General features: G+C 41.1%; 1 protein-coding gene across 3 annotated transcripts; it reads left to right on the forward strand.

The window, feature by feature from the left end:
- The first annotated feature begins 1,206 nt into the window (after window positions 1-1,206).
- Window positions 1,207-16,894, forward strand: IRF9 (interferon regulatory factor 9). 3 transcript variants are annotated; one of them, XM_042471940.1, is made up of 10 exons: window positions 1,207-1,458; window positions 4,681-4,917; window positions 5,224-5,410; window positions 6,908-7,023; window positions 8,525-8,627; window positions 9,664-9,741; window positions 11,188-11,295; window positions 12,705-13,070; window positions 14,613-14,728; window positions 16,220-16,894. In XM_042471940.1, the coding sequence occupies exons 1-10, from the start codon at window positions 1,345-1,347 to the stop codon at window positions 16,331-16,333; spliced, it is 1,539 nt and encodes a 512-aa protein (XP_042327874.1). In that variant the 5' UTR covers window positions 1,207-1,344; the 3' UTR covers window positions 16,334-16,894. The 3 variants fall into 3 exon arrangements, with proteins under 3 accessions (XP_042327874.1, XP_042327875.1, XP_042327877.1); XM_042471941.1 differs by having other exon boundaries at window positions 9,667-9,741; XM_042471943.1 differs by lacking the exon at window positions 1,207-1,458 and adding an exon at window positions 1,602-1,759.
- The last annotated feature ends 3,323 nt before the right edge of the window (window positions 16,895-20,217 follow it).

Genomic DNA, 20,217 nt, shown 5'->3' on the forward strand with positions numbered 1-20,217 from the left:
ATTACTTTTGTGCTTTGAGCTCAAGTGTGCAGCAGATAAAGTAAGCTGAAAACAGCCTCTTCTGAAGAAGTTTCCCACCCTGAGAGCAAACTAACCTCCCTTTTGTTCAGTCTGAAAACACATCTAGCGAGAAACTGATCTGTGGTTAGAGAGGAAACCCAGTCTCACAGGTTTTTAGTTATCTACTGAGGCCTTTGCATTTTGAGTCTTCCTTTTCTCTCAACTCTCTTGACACGGTTGTGTTTGAGGCCACAAGTATTGTATGCAAAAGTGGTGGTGGAGGTGAGTAAACCTATTTTAAAATATGATCTGTGCAAACAGCGACTGAAAGCATTCAAAACAGACAACGGAGAGACAGCTGTTTGTCATGTTAGACCGTTCCAGTATAAATAGGGTTATGATGATGATAAAGTTTTATTGCTTGGTCCAAAGACCATTGCAAACAAAGCAAACAATTACAAGGGGGGAAGGAGTCTTGTGGCATTTTTAAGATCATGTGAGCCATTTTATGTAATGCACCCATTTGTAACCTGCCTTGACTGCCCCCAGTTTAGGGAAGACAGTAAATATAGCCTGAGCTTTGGTCAAAGTCCAAAGAGATAGTAGCTGTGTTAGTCTGGAAAAACCAGCCTGCTTTCTTTCAGTTACTCAAAAATGCTACTTGATCCCTTTTCTTATTGTTTTTATTGTTGCTTTTCATTACATCTGGTAAGAGTAAAAAGAATAATTTAGAAGATATATATATATATAAAAGAAATAATACAAACAAAGATATCCTGATGATCATTAACTCTTTGTCCATCTGTATCTAATTTTAATTTATTTAATTATATCAATTATTATCCTTGCTGCAAAATAACTTTATAAAATTTATAAACTCTACACATTGAACTTCTTTTTTTCTTATTTTGTTGTTGTTATTCATTTGGGTACAGCAGTTTTTCATTACTGTATATTTTACCTACAAATATCCAAGGTTTGGTATATCAGTGGTTTTCCCCATCATCTCAGTTTAAACATTTTAAGACAAAAAAAGAAGATAAAACAATGGGATAAACTTGTCAATGATAGTTTATGTCTTTATTTCAAGCCATTACTCCAGGCTGGTTCTCAAGTGCAATGATAAATAATACAATAAAACTATTTTTGTTGCAAATATTAAATAGTGTCTAAAGTCCCAAAGAGGCTTCTTTTCCTGGAGCTGCAGCAGCAGCAGCAGCAGCAGAAGCGGACGCAGCCCACTGGCGGCGCCTGCCTTGCTCTCTGCTGCCCTCTGGCGGCGGATCCCGGCGGACTCAGAGCAGCGCACGTGATTTCTAGGAAAAGGAGCGAAGGAGTGAAGAAATGGTCAAAGGAGGAGGAGAGAAGGGAGGAGTGGAGCAGCTGAAGCCGGGGAGGAGGGGCATCCCTATGCAAAGCCCGGGAGCAGCAGCTGGAGGGAAGCCACCCGTGCCAAAGGTGACACTTTTATTATGATTCTGCTTTTTCCCTTCTACCAGATTTGGTTTTTTTTCTTGCAATATCTTTTCCTTCTTTCCTTTCTTCATTCATTCCTTCTTTCTTTCTTTTTTTTCTTTCCTTTTTCTTTCCTTCTCATTTCTTCCTTTCCCTTCCAGATTTGTTCTTCTTTTTCTTGCAACATTTTTTCTTTCTTGCTTGCTTTCCTTCTTTCTTTCCTTCCTTCCTTCTAGGACTTATTTGCTTACTTGCACTTTAAGTCCTATAGAGTTCAGTGAGTTCACTAGGGATTTACTCTCAGGTAAAGAACAACGAAGAGTTCTGTGTTACACCATAAATGTGTTGTTGTTGTTGTTGTTGTTGTTGTATTTATTATTGAACTGCAACCGTTCTTGTTGTTGTTATTATAATCATTTATATCCGCCTTCCTCCCAATAATGGCTCTCAAGGCGGCTGGCAACATTTTGAAAACAGCACAGATTAAAAACATTACAAAAGTTAAAATAGAAATGTAGAGTGTAAACATTATCTGGTGGCATTTACACATTATGTAGGAATGTAGAATCATATATGAAAAGAATTAAAAAACCTATTGAAATGCATTAAGAATTTCAAATGATCACAGCAGGAGCCTTGTTAGACTGCATGCCTGAAGTCTATGTTTAATCCAGATTAAAAGCACAACAAAAAGTCAAATGGAAATGTAAAATATACAATTTAAACAATCACATTAAAGCAATCTAAAAAGTATTGAAATGCGTTCAAATTATTGCAGCCTGATCTTTTGTACACAACAGGCTGCGCTTGATTGCATGCCTGAAGTGTGTATGTTACATGTTGTGTATTATAGGAAGTATACAATAGAGAGAGAGAGAGAGAGAGAGGCTGAATCTTCCTTACCTGGAATTTTGAAACCCAAAATGCTTGAAAATATTCCCAAATTGTCCCATGAGTGGCTGAGAGAGTGACACAGTTTGCTTTCTGATGATGGTTCAAAGTACACAAACTTTGTTTCATGCACAGCATTATTTAAAACACTGTGTATAAAATTACCTTCAGGCGATGTGCGTAAGGTGCATCTGAAGCATAAATGGCTTCCATCTCCAAGATCATCCCATTTATGTCTATGCAAGTATTCCAAAATCCAGGCGTTTTGGTTCAGGGAGACCCAGCCTTTCCTGATGCGTTCCTTGTATTGTTTATAACATCCCTGAAATAAATAGTTTAAAATATGTATATAGCATAGTGTATATCAGATACCTGAAATTCTGGGTAACACTTCATGTTGTTGTTTGTTGTTGTGTGCTTTCAAGTCATTTCTGATTTACGGTGACCTTAAGGTGAGCCTACCGCAGAGTTTTCTGTGGCTGGAAATGTGCGACTTGCCCCATAGGTTCCTATGGCCAAGCAGGGATTCGAACCCTGGTCTCATGAGTCATAAAGTCTAACACTCAAACCACTACAACACAAACTGGCTTCATACTTTAGATTAAGTAAGGTTTTGCCCTCAAACGTATAGAGTGCAATATTTCCCTTCTGTATTTCCCTTCGTCGGTTTTATCTGCCCCAGACTAATAGTAGTAGCCCTTTGGCTAGTAGTCTTTTCCTTTGGAAACGGTTAATCTTGGGAATTGTTAATCCATGCTTTCTTTTTGGTGGCACATTAAAACATTTTTATGCCGCCAGGCTTTCCCAAATGGGTGCTATATGTGAAGTTATATATGAGTTTCTTAAAAGAGTTCTTAAATTTTAAAATTTTAATGATTGTGAGGATGTTTTAACCTTTTGAAATTGTTTAATTGCTTTGTATTTTTAATGTTTCATATTGTTTTAACTTGGACTGTTTTTAACTTGGTTAGCTGCCTTGAGTCCCTCTGCTGGGAGGAAGGCGCAAAATAAATAAATAGAATAATAATAATAATAATAATATTAACAATAACTACTTAGAGAGATCTTGTAGCACCTTTGAGACCGAAAGAAAGAAATTGGCGATGATGATGATGATGATGATGATGATGATGGCAGCAGCAGGAGATACTTACTGGCCAAGGCACTGTGGTGATGATGATGATGATGATGATGATGATGATGATGATGATGATGATGATGATAATAATAATAATAATAATTTATTTATTTGTATTCCACTTTTTCCCAAAGGAATCAAAGTGGATTCCAACAGTATAAATAAAACATCAAACAATTAAAACATTACAATTAAAAAACCCCAAGACCCCAACCCATCAACTCATAAAAAGAGATTGAACATCAATGAATTTAAAACTATCCACTAGGAATACATTAAAATTGTGAGTTTGCAATAGATAAAGCAAAGGAATCATTTGTAGCACCAGAAAGACCTAATCATTTTAAAGTAACTCTCTCTCTCTCTCTCTCTCTCTCTCTGTTCATATATATTTATCTATCTATTATGCAACAACATATATTTGTTTTTAAGGTGGCACAAAACTGTCGTTTTAATCCTAGTTTTCACTCATCGGCCAGAATCGAACGCAAGTGGCTCCCAAACATGGCATTGCTTTCCAGTGCGCCTTGGCTCCTTTGTTGGAAGAAAAGTGCAATAGCAAATAAAGAAATTATTAATTTAAATGGCTCCATTCAATTAATAGGAACTTGTTAGCCATCACATAGTTATATTGATTCATTGGGTTTATATTGTTGTTGGTGGTCAAGACGGATCTCTCCTGACAGGCCTTCCCAGATTAGCATCTCACTCGCCCCCATTGACTACAATGTCTTGTCCGTTTTGATAATTTCAACGGTATTGTTTTATTGGTATTGTTTATAATTATGATTTATTGGTTGTGGTGGGTTTTTGGGACATTGTATTTTGTTGTATTTTAATGTTTTGATGTTGTTATCTGCCTCGATCTTAATGGAGAGGCGGGGTATAAATATTATTATTATTATTATGGCGGTGTACCTTTATGTCATTTCTGACCTATGGCGACCCTAAGGCAACCCTATTATGTGCTTTTCTTGGCAAGATGTGTTCAAAGGGTGTTTGCTTTGAGACGTTGATGGAAGGGAAGGGTTTCATCCCTTTCCATTCATGCAGGTAACCCATGTTCTCTGTCTTAGAAATGAACATGAGAGCCTTTTGGCTGAAGAGTGGGGTAGAAATGCTCTGAATGAATGACTAAATGGCCATTTGCATTGAGAATAACCGTTGTGCTCCAATCCAAACATCTCTCGTCGCAGGCCTCCCCACAGTTTCTGCCTCTGCCACGCTCCCCTTTGTCTCCACCAATGGCGACGCCACGGAAACGCGTGCGAGCGACCCGGAAACTGCGCCAATGGACGGTGGAGCAAGTAGAGAGCGGAAAATTCCCCGGTTTGGTTTGGGATGACCCCCCGGCCAAGACCATGTTTCGAATCCCATGGAAACACGCCGGGAAGCAGGAGTTCCGGCATGATGAGGACGCCGGGTTTTTCAAGGTACCATGCGCACGTGTCGCATGCAAACGTTGTGGTGCTGGTTATTGGAGATGATTTCAGCTGCAGAAATAATCCAGTTTGAGACCACTTTAACTGCCCTGGCACAGCGCTAGGGAATCCTGGGAACTGTAGTTTTGTGAGACACTTAGCCTCCTCTGTCAGACAGAGCTCTGGTGCCACAATAAACTACAGTTCCCAGGAGTCCCTAGCATTGATCCAGGGCAGTTAAAGCGGTCTCAAACTGGATTATTTCTGCAATGTGTTTCGGTCCTTAAATTGCTTTAATTTCTTCTTTCTTTCTTTCAGGCGTGGGCCATCTTTAAAGGGAAGTACCACCCTGGGGAGCAGCTCAACCCTGCTGCTTGGAAGACACGCATCCGCTGTGCTTTGAGCAAGAGCCCTGAGTTCGAGGAGGTGCCGGAGCGTTCACGCCTGGATAGCACTGAGCCCTACAAGGTCTACCGCCTGGTCCCAATCTCTGAGCAGATTGTGGGTATGGAAACCAGCCTCATTCTTAAACCCTCCTTGAGCTTTCTACATTGCCTTCCTTTCAGAAAGTCCCTGGCAGAAAAGATGTAGTTCCTTTAGGGCAGAGATGGGCAAACTCTGGATCGCATCAGTCGCCAATGACAGAATCAGTGGGATCTGCAGAAATAAAGCAGTTTGACACCACTTTAACTGCCATAACCTAATTTATTACTTATTATTTTATTTATTTCATTTTTATCTCACCTTTTTCCCAAGTTGGGACCCAAGGTGGCACACTGCGCACGCGCGCGCACACACACACACACACATTAAAATGACAATTTAAAATACAATTAAAATAATCCAATTAAAACAGTAAAAAATAAATAAATTTCAGCATACAAAAATTAAAACATGCAAGGTTAAAATAATCTAAACCACCATCACCCTGCAATAAAACCGCATGCTATGGAATCGTGGGATTTGTAGTTTCGTGAAATATTTAGCTTTCCCGGGCAGAATGCTCTGGTACCCCACCAAACTATAAATCCCAGGATTCCATTACATGGAGCCATGGAAGTTAAACTGGTCTCAAACTGTTTTATACCTGTAACATGGCATCAGCTGAGGAAAAGAAGAGACAGGATGGTCTTAGGACTTTCTTTAAAGGAAAGTCATTGCAGTCTAGAAGCTTCCAAACGTGGCTTTTTTTTCTTGGTGAGCGGGGTGGCAGCCATTTTGGAGAGGTCCAGAGAGTCCCATGGGTCACAAAATGGCAGTGGCCCTGCGTATTGCCCCATAGGATGCCGTATTATACTTATGTGGTAAGGCATCCTTTTCCAAGTAGCCATCTTCCCAGTATGTGAGATTCTGGCTGCATCTGCTCTGCAGAATTAATGCAGTTTGGCACTGCTTCAGTTGCCAAGGCTTAGTGCTGTGGAATTCTGGGATCTATAGTTCTTTGAGCCTTGTCTGGCAGAGAGCTCTGGTGCCACAACAAACTGCAAATCCCAAGTTTCCAATAGCATGGAGCCACAAAGGTTAAAGCGGCATCAAACTGCATTAATTCTGCAGTGTGGCTGTAGCCCATGGCTTTTGGCATGGGCGATGATGGCTGAGGAAGACGGGAGACATAGTTCAAAAGACCTGGAAATGGGGAAGATTACTCTGCCTTGGATAAATTATGCAAGAAACGGATGCTAGTTTGTTCAGTTGATTCTTCAGGCTGAATGGTCCTCCTTTTAGTCAGGAATTTGCCTTTTCATGTGGTGCAGGGTAGATATTGTGCATACTATCTCCTTCCTCTATGATTATTTTAAATGAATTTAATTGTATTTTACGATGTTTGCTGTATCGTAATTATGTGGATTTGGTTTAAGAAAGCGGGAATAGTGGGGTTTATTTTATTATGTTATATGTTTTTATTGATGTAAGCCACCTTGGTCTCATTGAAGAGGTGGGATAGAAACAAACAAATAAATATTATTACTATGTTTCCTCCTCACTCTTGTCCTTTCTCAAGGATGTCAGTCTAAAGCTGAGAAGGCGAAGAAGGCAAAGCTGGGGCGTTCCAAGAAAAACGGTGGTCCCCCTGAGAGCATCGCTCAGCCCTCTGGCTCCCTTTCGGTCCTCAAAATGGTAAGTCCAAAGGAAGAGAAGGAGGTGGTCCTCCAGAGCCAGCCTGGTATAGTGGCTTGACTGTTGGACTAGGGATTTCAGGAATCCAGAGTTCGAATCCCAGCTCAGTCGTGGAAACCCCTTGGCTGACCTCAGGGAAAGGCAATGGCAACCTCCTCTGAACAAATCTTGCCACGAAAACCCCATGATAGGGTCGCCTTAAGGTTGCTATAAGTTGGAAATGACTTGAAGGCACACAACAATAACAAAATGTTGTTCCTCAAATAGGTGATTTAGAGGAGCATGATCTATTTGTCTTATTTGTCACCTTTCCTTCCTTCTTCCTTTTATGCAAAACCATGGACTCCATTAAAACACTATTATCTGCTTCTTTATTATTTATTTCTTTATTGTTTTATTTATATCTCCTGGTATAGGCATATTTAGGTCTTTTCCACATTATCTGCTTATAGTACTTTGGTACCACTCTAACTAGCCTAGCTGCCCTCTGTGGCATCCTGGGATTTGTAGTTTGCCGAGGCACTAGAGTTCTCAAACAGGCAATTCTAAGTAAATATCTCACCAAATTACAAATTTCAGAATTCCACGGAACGAAACAAGAGCAGTCAAAGTGGTATCAAAGTGCTATAATCATGTAGCCTGATTTATGCCCCACTTTTCTTCCATTACAATACAAGTTAAACCCTATTTTAGCGAAAACCTATGAGTTATTAATTTAGAGAACAATGAAGAAGCAATTAAAAGTGTCATGAGTCCAATCTGCACTGCAGAATTAATGCAGTTTGACACCGCTTTAACTGCCATGGCACTCAGTGCTGTGGAAGTCTGAGAATCGTAGTTTATTTTGGCACCTGAGCTCTCTTGGCAGAGAAGGCTAAATGTTTCACAATACTACAGTTCCTAGAATCCCATAGCATTGAGCCATGGCAGTTAAAGTGGTGTCAAACTGCATTATTTCTTCATTGCAGATGCAGCCATGGTCTTTCAGGTGATCTGCACCTAAAACATTATTTTGTTGGTAGTCCCAATTAAAGTAGTCTCAATTGAATCAATTTCTGAACAGCTGAACTGCTGAGTGAACTATTGATTAAAGTATTGATTAAACTCAGTTGATTAAACTAGGAGCCTGCATGGTATAGTGGTTTGAATGCTGGGCTATGACTCTGGAGAACAGGGTTTCAATCCTGGTTCTGCCATGTAAACCCACTGGGTGGTTTTGGGTGAGTCACACTCTCTCAGCCTCAGAGGATGGCAATGACATCCTGACGTATGGAGAAAATTGGCAAGAAAACCTTAGGGTTGCCATATGTCAGAAAATGACATGAAGGCACACAGCAACAGTAAATTGATTAAACTATTGATCAAACTATTGATTAAATGAGTCTGCTGAATTTAAGCCTATAGAGGGGGGTCACATGTGTGAAGGGCAGTGTGTGGATGACAGCAAAGTGACATTGGAGAGGGATCCTGGTTCTAACACACCTTACTATCACCTCCACAGGAAGAGAACTTAGGCCCAGAAGCCATGGCTAGCCACACACCAAGCGCCCTGGACTCCTCCGCCTTCCAAACTGGGGAGAACAGCCCTCAGCCGGGTGAACCAGGTGGGCGAAAGCCACTTTGCCCTGTAAGTTGTGTCCCCATCCATGTGAATGGAGGCACCGACAGTTCCTAGAGAAGAATCACTCAGGGGCCATGCGTCCCATTCCTGCATTATGCACATGTATGCCCAGCCAATGCACCCTATGGTTCCTCTTGAAGAAGTCTGTGTTGAGTGAAGCAACAGGGCATCATCCCAGAAAATAATAATAACTGCATTTATTTATATCCCACATCCTCCCCCCCAAAGTTGGAACTCATTTCCATCCAAAGCTGGAAAAAGAATTCCCTTTTGCTGTGCATTTATCCAACATAGTGCCATGGTTTCAGCGTTGGACAACAACTCTGGAGACCAGGGTTTGAATCCCGCTCTGCCATAGAAACCCACTGGATGACCTTAAGCAAGTCACACTCTCCCAGCCTCAGAGGAAAGCAAAGGCAAACCCCCTCTGAACAAATCCTGCCAAGAAAACCCTAACCTTTAGGGTCACCATAAGTCAGAAACAACTTGAAGGCACGCACCAACAACAACATAAAGAAATTGTAGTGTCTTGTTTATGATAAGGCAGGCAATTGTTGCAAGCCAAGCATGTTTAAAAATCCACATATCCCAAAGGTGGGCCTCCAGATGCTCGCTGGTGTGAGAGCGATTTCATATTTATGGCCCTCTTGCAGCTATTTTAAGACTTTCTGACGGCAGAAAGTCAAAGTCCAGGTCACTTTGCTTTGGCAGGGGGAAAAAAGCTTAACTAAAACAGTGGAAGGATAAAAAATGTGGCAAATGTGGGGATCTTTGGAGACAAAAAAATGTTTTGAAAGAATTTTCAACAAAACTTTTGTTGGGCTCCAGAATAGTCTCTGAAGTTAATTCCTGCCTGAGAGTAAGCACAGAGTTCAGCAAATTCATCAGGTGTGCCAAAAGAACATTTGTGTAAGGTTTTTCTTTTAGGAAAGGGCAGCTTGGCCAAACAAAACAGTTGGTTTTTATTTGTTTTAATTTTGAAGTTTTTAATTTCCTGTTGCTTTTCTCTTCTGCCCTAGCAGCAGAGCTGAATAAGAACGTTTTTCTCATGAACCTGGATCCTGTCTCCTTGGAGGGCACTGATGGCATGGCAATAGGTGAGATTCCACAGTGGTTCTCTTTCTCTGAAGCAAGCCTTCTCTGCCGTGGCACCCATGTCTCCATTCTGAATTTGCATTTCCTCGCAAACCAATTGACCTCCTTCAGGTCCCAAATGGGCCTCTATAACTGGTTCTTTTGGGTACATTGAAAAATATAGAGTTAAGAGCCTTTTGATGTTTGTAAAGATGGCATTGTTTCCATGGATCCATTCTTGGCTAGATAGTCTATAGCTTCTAGCAGTCGCTGATGTTTCTTTGCATTTCTTGATCTTGGGGAAGGAATGAAAAAATTCTAAGAAAGGTAAAGAAAATCTATTAAATACCCGTCTCTCAGCATTGGCAGTACCCCCATTGGATATAGAGGCCTTCCAAATGTGGGAGAAGGACTGAAGTCTTCTTCCCATTCTGAGATGCGGAGAGATAGGCCTGACGCAATTTTCATCCCTGCTTTCTGGAAGAAGTTTTGCTATTTCTTTTAATGTTCTTATGGGGCCTAGAAAGAGTTTGGGATGAGGACTGCTGCTGGTTGTGGTAGCTATGCTCAGTCCATTGCTGTCTGCCAAATCTGTTGTCTCCGGGGCAAAAGGGATTTTAATTATATCTTCAATAACAAAAAGAAGTTTGGCCTTGACAGAAAGGCCTCTTTATCTTTCCAGGTTTTTTGGCAAGATGCTAGAATCTTCTTATCTTTTGTTTCCATGAAAACAGGGTCAACTGAATCACCAAACAGTTTTCCCCCACTAAAAGGAGCAAAGGTCAGGTTCAGCTTAGAACAGGCATCTATATGCCAATTCTTAAGCCAGGTATGGCATCAGACAGGGACTGAAGCCACATGGGCCCTAGAACTAAACTGTATTCCATCTCAACTGGCATCTGCAGGAAAAGCAGAGACTTTTGAATACACTTGTCCCTCCATATTCACTAGGGTTAGGGGCACAAGACCCCCATAGATGTGGGAAAACAACAAATAACAAAAACATTATGTTTTTACTTGAGAGGACACCTCTCTAGGAATCTCTAGGTCCTCCAGTGCAACTCCGTGATCAACATCTGCCAGACATTGACCATAGAATTGTACTGGAGGAGCTACAAAGGCCTAGTGGAGTGTTCTCTCTAGGAATCTCTTCTAGGTCCTTCAGTGCGACTGTTGATTAAAGTTGACCATAGAGTCATGCTGGAGGATCTAGCTATGCTAAAGTGAACATGTTAATAAAATCCATGAATAATCAAGTCTGCAGAAATCAAAGCCACAAATGTGGAGGGACGAGTGTAGTTTCTTGACATCTTGACACAACTTTAAGGTTACCTGTGCTTCCTTGAAGAGCTCTCTGGCTCACACAAAGGCTGTCCTACCAAAATTGGAAATTGCTGAGGCTGCTCTGAATACTAAAGATGGGGCCCAGCATGCTTTTCAAGGAGCTGAATTTCTTGTGCTCTCCTCAGGGCTCTTCAGTGCACCTTCTCCATCCTTGGTGAAAATGGAAGAAAGAACAATTGCTGAGAATGAGGCATCCATCAGTGGGATTGGTAGTTTGGACATCTCTAGGTTGGGTAAGTTATTTTTAACAGCAGTGGAATTTGGAAAGAACAGTTGCAGGTTTAGACTGTCCCTCCCTAATGATTTCCATGAAACCTGCAGAGAAGAGAACATCTAAGGAGGAAAGATACCTTCCCTGAAATAAATCAGGACCTTCAGGCTGGGACTGATCCAGAGGGTGGGAGCAAGGTAACGCCAAGATCTTGATAGCCTTGCAAAGCAAAACCCCAAAGTCTTTAGGCTGAAAGAGGCTGGCTGAAGAAGGTGTTCCTGGGACTGGGTCATCCCCTTCCTCAGAAAACTCTGAAAGCGGTGATGGGGACCAATCCCCCCACACTTCTCCTCTGAGGAATGTGCCCAGTGAGTTGTCTTCCATTCCTTTTTGTGAGGGGGGAGATATCAAGAACCAGTGTCTCCTCTCCTTAAGGTCTCTTAAGATCTTTACCTAAAATGGCCACCGCATCAGTAGAACCAGCCTTCTCTCCTTTACGAAAATAGCAGATTTGGTAATGATGGTTTGGAAGAAAAAAGCCCACGTTCTGAAGGAGGAATGGCAGAGTTTTGTATCTGAGGAGAGGAAGGGGTAGACAAAGGGAAACGGATCTACCTCTATCTGGGAGATCCATGTTGACTAGCTCCACAATCGGGATCCATTAGTGTAGATCATGAAGGTGGAGGTGGAGAATAACGAGTAGGGTGGAAAACTGTCATCTGGACACCTGACAGGATCACAGCTTCCTTGGCTATCACCCATCTGGATCCAATCGGAGAAATCCAGATGGAGGGTTTGGGCAGCCACCATCGGGGGTGAGATCATAGATGCTGCCCCTTGGGAAGCCACCATCTCTGTTGCATTCCTAGGTCCAGTCCAAGCCCGGCGTTTGTGACAGTGGGTACCTTGGCCCTGGATGGAAGGATTTCATTCATCCAAGTGCACCAGGTCCCCCCATGCTTTGATGGTTCCACTTTGGGGGGCTTGGAGCTGGTGGAAGTGGGAGGGGAGAGAAAGTCCTCCAACATCCTGGGCCTATCTACTTCACAGCCACTGGAAGAGGCCATGACAGGATCTCTGGAAAAAAGACAAAGGGGCTACTGTCTCTTACTACTGACCTGCAAGAGATGATAGGTAGAATAGAGAAAGGAGGATGAAGAATATAGATTTTAATTGTGTGTAAATAGAAAAGAGAACAAGAAAGAAAAAAATGAAAGAGCAAAGCAGAATAGAGCGGCACTATTAGATCCCTTGATCTAGAATACTTGCATTGATGCAGCCTAAAATTGCATTGGCTTTTTAGCTGCCGAATCAGGGCTGGCGATGGGCTTCCTAGAGGCAACCAGCTAGCCATTGTGGGAACAGATTGCTGGATAGCTAAGCATTCCTGCTGATCCGAAGGGCTCTTCTTATGTTCTTCTCATTTCTTAGGGGAATATTCCATCTCGCTGTCCATCCTCTATAGCGGTGAGCTGATGCAGCAGCTCTGGATCCCAGCAGGCGAATTTCTCATCACATCTGTTGCCGCCCCTCAGGGAGCGCCAACAAATACCATGCGCAGGGTGCTTCTGCCATCCCCGACCAAAATAAAATCCCCACAAAAGCAGGAAATTATTTCACGTCTGCTGAAGAATCTGGAGAGGGGTGTGATGGCTGCCAGTAACTGTGAAGGGATATTCGTCCAGTGTCGAGGCAAAGCCAGCATCTTCTGGCAAGGACCAAGCGAAGTCCTGCCACCTGGCAGGCTGGAGAATAACGCCTACCTTCAGCTGTTCAGCACCAGGTCTTATAAAGCAGGTGAGACTGAGGCCATGCCAGAGCATGAAACATTGCTTTTTAGAGGCTACAGCTTCCAGAATTTGCAAGCTACTACTGTACTACTGGAGCCTTGTAGCCTAGGGATTCTGGGAGTTGTAGTTTGGGAGGGGTATGGGAGTGGTAGTCCAGGACCGCTGGGAGTTGTAGACGCCCAAAGTAACTTTTTTGAGCTCTGGGCCATCTTCTGTATTTTCACATTTAGTTTGGAAAAAGCCATTATTACCTTCAAATGAAGAAAAACAAAATCAAAGAAAATAAATTCTCATAGTACCTGAATATTTTATAGGTATTCTCAACACTTTTTGGGGGGAATATGCACTTCCTTTTTTGAGACCTTTTAAAAACAACAAAATATATAAAAATCTTAACTAAGCATCAAATACTGTTAAGGATTTAATAAAAGCTTGTAACCATTTTCCTCAACACAGTCCCCTGTAAATGTGCTTTCTGGCGTTAATGAATAGAGTACATTGACTCATCAGGTGTCCTCTGCAAGAATATGCAGGTAGACCTCAGCTAACAAATGAGTTTGTTTCAGGGTGTTATTTCTTACAGGAAATTTGGTAAAAGAGGCAGAAACATGTAAAGAATAGGGATAGGTTCCCACAGCACAAAAAAGACGTGCAGTTGAACATGTTTTAGCAACTGTTTTTATTCAAAATTGAACAATATGCACATGTGTGCACATGCTCAGCCACATTGAATCCTGTTTTGGGAGAAAGGTGGGATAGAAATCCAATAAATGAATGAAGCAATTCAGATAAGCCTTGCAGAAGTAGACAAAAAACTTAAATCTCCTAGAGACTACCTGAAATTTTTGTCCAAAATGTATCCTGAGTTCACTTTTTCTTTCACTGGACTCTACATTTCTTATGATTTCCGTTTTTGTGGCCAAACATAGACCTATACTTGTTAAAAAAAAACATTTTGGAAGTACCTGGTGAGGATGGTTTATCTGCTCTCCTCTTTTCTCTCTGTTTTGCTGTTCATACAAGGCCAGCAAGGGTTTCTGGAGGCAGCTGCTGTTTATCTTGTCTGTTGTAGAGAGGCATACACAACTACAGTAGGCTCAGTTGGGGTGGAATCCCCTTCTTCCCCAGAAAATCTTGTATTGCATGATTTATTGCAGATGCCCTGCCTTAACCTGGCATGGAAAGTCTGTTTCTCCAGGCCTCCTCCATCATCATCCCAAATGCTGATGCTGATAAAAAAAAACCTTCCATTTAGACAGAACACAAGAAGGAAAAGGGGGAAGGGCAAACTTTCTTTGAAAAGTCAATAAAAATGCTCATAAAACTCAAAGGAGGAGTAATGTTGGACTTCGTAAACAATTCAGGCATGTGAATTGCTTCTCCCACACTTTCCCCTCCTTTGCCTGTCTAGTTCCTTTTCACTGGTTTTCTCAAATAGCCATCGGACACTTCTGGTTGTCATGTTCATTTAGGGCAGTTTAATCCACCGATTTAGAAGTTGTTGTACTGATCTTTCTTACCCCCGATCTTTTATGTTTTCTTCCCACAGCACTGGACCAGTTTCAGCTGGGACTCAGTCCTCCACCTGATCGCCAAATTACTCTCTGCGTCGGGCAGGAATTAGGAGAGATGGATAGCATAGTCAGCAAACCCATTGTCATCCAGGTGAGAGGTGTTACATGTCACCATAAGGCAGAGATGCATCTCAGGAAAGATGGGGGATTGGATGTCCTTTGGGAATCCCATGGAGTGAGGTGTATGTTTTGTGGGATGGGAGATTTATCCGCAGTCAGCAGGTGAGGACTGTGTTGTTGTAATGCTTCTGTGGTCCCTTCTTGCTGTTCCTGCTGAGCAGAATGAGACCTCCAGAGAGTACCTATCCTATCCATCACCCCCCATTGCTTTGAATTCCCACTTTACAGCAACACAATGGGACGTTCCTGGGATTCCCCTGGCGCTTCCGTTCTCTGGTGCTGCAGAGATGTTTCTTTTTCTCCCTCAACTCTGTCGAAGGGACTAGATCAGTGATTCCCAAACTCTGGTCCTTCATGTGTTTTACACTTCAGCTCCTAAAACCCCCAGCCAGCTTGGCCAGCAGTCAGGAATTCTGGGAACTGAAGTCCAAAACATCTGGAGGACCAAAGTTTGGGAACCATTGGACTTAACTGATCAAAGGCTTGTGAAAGAGAAGCGTGAGCGATAGAGTACTGTATTTTCTGGCGTATAAGACTAATTTTTAGCCCAGGAAATTTTTGTCAAAAGTCGGGGGTCGTCTTATACACCGGGTATTGCCTTATAGGGCTGAAACTTCTGAGTCGGACTGGAAAATCTGCGGTCACCGCATATGGTGGAGGGAGCTCAAAAATGGCAGCAGCCGCATACCCTCCGTATGTGGTGACCATATGAAAGTTGCAAGGGCGATGCTGTACAAGTATGGTAGAAGAAAATCTTGGAGACAGGGAGGGCTGGGCAGGCAGGGAGAGCTGACCAATCCAAGCAGGCTTTGTATACAACAGGTTTTCCTGCTAAGTACCTGCATGTCATAAGCATTTGAATTAAAATTACCATATTGAAATCAAATCTGATGTTTTTTTAATTTTTATTTGATGTGCGCTGGAAGAGGGGTAGTCTTATACAGCGAGTATATCACAAACTCTATACAGTGGTACCCTGGGTTACGAATTTAATTCGTTCCGCGGCGCCGTTCGTAACCCGAAAGATTTCGCAACCCGAAAAAGCCATAGCCGCTAGCGCTGGAAAGCCGCGATTTTGTGCGAAAAAGCGCCGAAAAGCACCAAAAAATTTTTCGTAAGCCGAAAAAAAAACGTAACCCGGAACAGTTTTTTCCTATCTAATTTTTTCGTATCCCGGAAATTTCGTAACGCGGTCATTTCGTATCCCGGGGTACCACTGTATTTTAATTGGAAAAGTTGGGGGTCGTCTTATATGCCCAGTCGTCTTATATGCCGGAAAATACGGTACTTTTAAAGGAAACTGTTTTATTCTAAGAAAGAAATCAAGATGTTGTGAAACACATTATGGGCAAGTGGAAGAGCAGTGTGCAGGAATATGGGAGTGGGGAGAGATTTTGAGGTGGGATACATCAGATCAAGTCAAAGGGGGTCCATTTTATATCTCTGATTCTCCACTCCACAGATGGAACAAATCATTCCTTTTCAGCTGCTCGTTCCTTCTGCTCCTCCTCCTGTAGTAGAAGAGTCTTCCTGCCTTGTTCCTGCCTCAAATGCAATTTTGTCTGCAAACCTCTGAGATGTAGAAGCTTCCAATTCCTGCTTACTCTTGAGGGGTCTGCACTTTGGCAAGCAAACCACCCACTTTCTGCTTGACTTTAAACAAGGACTTTGTGAGCTGTAGTGAACTACCATATACCATGCTGCATCTCCAAACTGAACTGTTTGGAGGGGCTGCAGTTCCTGTTTTCCTGTCTGCTTAGGGAGGGACGTCCTGCCATGTACCTTTGCCCAGGTGGAGCAGCGTTACCAGAGACCTTGTTCCCGCAATGTGGAAGTATATAAAACACTAGAGCATGACCAAGTGGCAATACTGAGGGACTCACTTGTCGGTGGGATTACTATCTACATAGGGTTAGATCCTGAGATGAAAGTGGATAATTGTCTGAGCATCTCCTCCTCTCTGCTACGTTATAAAACAAACTTCCCACCTCTACTGTTTTGCTTACTTGGACCACACTCAAACCTTCTTGCACTTTATTTGTAGATTTTATTTTTAAAAAGTTAACTTCTGATGACTTTGTTTGTTTTCTTGTATGCCTCTGAATCTATTTAAATAATAAAATTGTATTGAAACGGATGACAGAATCTGGGTGCTTTTGCAAATTTTGGAACAATCAGGGATTGTGTTGTGTTGCAGAACTGCACACTTTCATGGTAGGGGCACACTGACCTCTTCTCTGGTTGAGTGAGATTGCATCACTTTGGTTATGCAAGACACTGCTCTGTTTTTTAAAAGCTATTTTGAACATTAGGAAACTTATGCCAGTTTAGACCATTTAGCTGTGATCTACAAATATGTCCTCATTTTTCATCTAAGATTAAGCAGTAATCTTTTTCTCCAATACTGAAATTATAAACAATATTTTTTTACAGCCTGGTAACTGCAGAAAAGTAATACAGTATTCTTCTGTTTGAATTATGTAAAGCAAAAACAGGATGTTGCTTAACATTTGTTTCTGCCACTGATTGAAAGAGACAGGGAGCAGTTCAGCATCTGGTTTATCTTAAATGAGATTTTTGCCTTTGCAGTGTGCATCATATTTACAGCTGTAAAGATTTTAAAAAATGATGCCACACCATGAGTTTTAAAAAAACTAAATAATGGAGATTAAAGTACATGGAATCAGGTGTCTAATGGCAGATTCCATACATTCTTAGACTTACAGCAGGGCTGTGGATTTGGTATGCCAAATCTTTGACTCTTGACTCCTTCATAAATAGCAATGGTACATTAATTAGTAGTAACAAATTTACTATCATCAGGCTACTTAGAGTGATAAAATATATTTATTTGATTAAATGTAAAACATAATCTCATTGTATGTGCAATACAGTTAATAATGAGATGATGTGAACCCATTTGTAATTTGTCCTGGTTTTTCTCTCCTCCCGCTTTCTCCCTTCTCCTCAGTTTATTTCACCTGCTGCAAACTAAATTCAAAAGTAGTTTATGCTCAGTTAACTCAACATGAAGCAGGAATCTTGCCCTTCCCAGTAGGCTCAGGCAAAAGAAAACTGGTGTAACCTCTCCTAGTTGATGTGTTCTTCCTCATTAATAACTTTTGCTATCTTGACTGCACTCCAATGTTGCAGAGCCAAACGTCTCCCAGTTTTAATCTGTGAAATGTAGAAGGGCATTTATTCCTTGCCTAAGAAAACCCTATGGAATTAATGGGGTTGCCATAAGTCAACAGGCAACTTGAAGGCACATATTTATTATTATTATTATTATTATTATTATTATTATTATTATTATTATTAACCTTTATTTATGAAGCGCTGTAAATTTACACAGCGCTGTACATACAATCTTTTTAATTAGATGGTTCCCTGCCCTTGGGCTTACAATCTAAAAAGACATGACACAGAAGGAGAAGGGAGTGGTGGAGGGAAAGGGTAAGAGGTCCAGCAGTTCCTCTCTACCTCCGAGGCCTGGACCAAGGCAGATGAACTGGAGGGAGGGCTAAATACATATAATACATACATACATACATACATATGTGCATGCATAACTTAGGTAGGGGATCAAGCAGCCATTTGCAATGCAATACACTTTATGGGCACGTGTCTTTAAAAATATAATGATAAATTCATATCTGCAAGTTCATTTGTCATCGTGAACTGGTGCACCTCTTTCTCTGAATTCATAAATTAATTCTCAATGTCCTGGGCAGCAATCTTGACAATTCTGTGCTAAACATAACCGGTTCCTTATCTTTGTATCATAATCTCTTATTTTGTGAACCTCCTCAGACCCAAACTGGTGCAGCTAGAAATGCTTGGGAGTAAGTAGACCATGACTGGTAAGATTCCCAGAAAAGGAATTTATTGCCTTATTAAAAAAAACAAACTATTGCTGTGAACAATACCAAAATGAACATGTTACACCCCAGTTCCAAAGTAAAGCATTTGCGGTTGTGTGTCCCTCTTTCACATGCCCCACAGCAAATGGCTGATGAGTCAAATCTAATTTCCTGTGGTTTTGGCTAATGTTTTTTTGGGTTGTCACTCAGCTTAAATAGGCTGATTCATATCTGCAAGTTCATTTGTCATCCTGAACTGATGCACCACTTTGCCTGAATTCTTACATTAATCCCCAATGTTCTGGGCAGCAATCTTGACAATCCTGTGTATTCCCAATGTAAATTTCTGGTATCAGTATAGTATTTAATTTTTGTGGTTCCGAGTGGCTGTTTTCCAACGCCAATTAAAAAAAATACTTTTAAAACATTTTCTAAAGCATTTTGAGCTTGATCTTAACAATTTTGGGGAAATCTGTATTAGCTGTTTTATAGTGTTGTATTTTATTTAATAAGTTGTTAGCATTGCCATTTCATTTTATATTTTACTATGTTAGATTGTACGCCTTTGGCAGGATTGACGTTCGACTTGATCATACCTGTAAAGAGCCATGTAAATGTATGGCATGTATAAATAAACCATAATAATAATAATAATAATTCAAGTGCCAAAAGTTAACTCTCCCAATTTAAAACAAAATAGTAAATGATTCCCTCTCTTTTTTTAGGAAACCAGTTGGCAAGAGAAAACCTGACCAGGCCTCCCCATTTCTTGTCACTCAGTTGCTGATATATATATATATATATATATATATATATATATATATATATATATATATATTATTTTTCATTTGTACACCATGTATTACATGGTTAATAATAATAACAATAACAATAACAATGTATTTATATCCCGCTCCTCCAGACGATCGAAGTATCTAAATTCATTTGTGGCACTATGAACACACTTTAATATTTATACTTGAAACATATTCAGGGGTAAGCCATGCTGGCCATGCAGTAAAATAAAACAAAATACAAAATCCACAAAGGAGCGATGGCTTTATTGGCCAGACAAAATGGACAAAATGCATGACGCAAGCTTTCAAAGTAGATCCATTGGCTCCATTTTCATCAGGCAAAAATAATTTTATTTTCTTTATGGATTTTGGATTTAAAATTTTTCTAAATGGTTGACTCTCTTCTTTTATTGGGTTTAACTAAACTAAATCAGCTAAAAGTAAACAGAGGAAATCCCTTGAACTCTCAAACTCTTATACTTATGACACAATGTCTGTGTACGGTAGACTAAAGGTGCATCTACACTGTCAAAATAATGCGGTTTGACGCCACATCAACTGCCATGGCGCCAGAATCCTGGGATCTGTAGTTTGGTGAGGCCCCAGCCCTCTTGGGCAGAGAAGGCTAACGATCTTGTAAAACTACAAATCCCAGGATTCCATAGGATGGAGCTAAGCACTTAGAAGTGGTGCCAAACTGCTTCAATTTCTACAGTGTAGATGCACTCTGGGCTGAGAGGAAATGAAAAGCCCAACATATTTGGCTATGCTTTAATTGTTCATTATTTTGTATCTTTTAC

This window comes from Sceloporus undulatus, chromosome 6 (assembly GCF_019175285.1).
Source record: "Sceloporus undulatus isolate JIND9_A2432 ecotype Alabama chromosome 6, SceUnd_v1.1, whole genome shotgun sequence".
Classification (NCBI taxonomy): Eukaryota; Metazoa; Chordata; class Lepidosauria; order Squamata; family Phrynosomatidae; genus Sceloporus; species Sceloporus undulatus.